This window comes from Halyomorpha halys, unplaced genomic scaffold, assembly GCF_000696795.3.
Source record: "Halyomorpha halys isolate HHAL.00 unplaced genomic scaffold, Hhal_1.1 Scaffold8031.1, whole genome shotgun sequence".
In the NCBI taxonomy this organism is placed as follows: Eukaryota; Metazoa; Arthropoda; class Insecta; order Hemiptera; family Pentatomidae; genus Halyomorpha; species Halyomorpha halys.
In genome coordinates this window covers 1-1127 of record NW_027109539.1, presented here as the reverse complement: position 1 = coordinate 1127, position 1127 = coordinate 1, and the positions used below count along the sequence as shown (strand labels likewise).

The 1127-nt window shown below is 33.2% G+C and overlaps 1 protein-coding gene across 1 annotated transcript; it reads right to left on the bottom strand.

The window, feature by feature from the left end:
* Window positions 1-365: 365 nt before the first annotated feature.
* On the bottom strand, window positions 366-1069 carry LOC136795847 (uncharacterized; the record flags this gene model as incomplete). The annotated part of the gene is made up of 3 exons (XM_067047727.1): window positions 894-1069; window positions 578-763; window positions 366-499 (listed from the first exon to the last, which is right to left on the bottom strand). Coding segments are annotated over exons 1-3 (434 nt in total), but the record flags the coding sequence as incomplete, so codon positions are not given.
* Window positions 1070-1127: the final 58 nt, after the last annotated feature.

The following is a 1127-nucleotide window of genomic DNA, read 5'->3' as shown; positions in this document are numbered from 1 at the left end:
ATCACTTTAATTTAATTAATTTCATTCTGTACAATTATTTACTTTATGATGAGGTGTAGATAGTTGACCATAGATTAATGCTTGGAGAAGTTTGTCGGGGGGTGCGGCACCGCACCCTGACAAACTTCTCCAAGAAATAAATTCCTTCTTGTACTAATATACTTATTTATGATAAATGACACCTCTGGCATATCTCTACGACCAAGAGAAGACAAATAGGATGTGCCTGTAAAAATTTAAATGTTTTATGTAATTTACAATAGCCTAGCTCAATGGAAAAAAACAAAACAAAAAAAAAATTTTTTTTCCAAAAAATAATAAACATTAAGATAGAACTGAAGTTATTTGTCAAAATATATTTTTACCATATCAAAACAGTTAAGAGCCTCTGTACTGTTTCAAAATCAAGAACAGTAGGTGGAGGAATGAACACAGCAACTTTTTTAGGAACTCCTCTTGCTGGTTTCTTTTCCCCTTCCTTCTTATTGGGTTTGTAACTCTAGAAAATATAAATTCTTCTAAATGATAATATCAATCACAATTATTAATAATAGAATATTAAATATAGGCTGTGAACCTTAGCAAAGTCCAGAAGACCCGAATGAGCACGATACAGAGCAAGAAAAGGTCCCATCGTCTCGACGGTAATGTTGAGATCCCATTTCCATAGAAAGTAAGCAAGCAGTGCCTCGAAGATTGATAGACCCTGTTTCAGCGTCTCGACTTTTAAGCTTTCTTCTAGAGGAGTTTCTGCTTCTTCTTCCTTTAAAATGAATATAAGATATAAGAATCCGGGCTATAAGATGTAAGAAGAAATCAGGAAACATGGATTTAAGCCAGGTGCCATGAAATAAGACAGAAGGGCATTTTTGAAACATTATAATAATACTCACTAAATCAAGATTTTTAGGAGTACAACTAGAGAATCTGGTAACGAGGGAGTCCATTATAGTGAAAAGTCTTTCCCTATTTTGCCTATATTCATAATCATCTTCCAAACCCGACATCAGCTGGCTTGATGTGATAATAATTTGTTGCACAACAAATATTAAGTGACCCAAAGGCTCCTATAAAAATAATAATAGTGAGTTTAAGTATTTTTCATTCAACAGAAATATCTATCTATC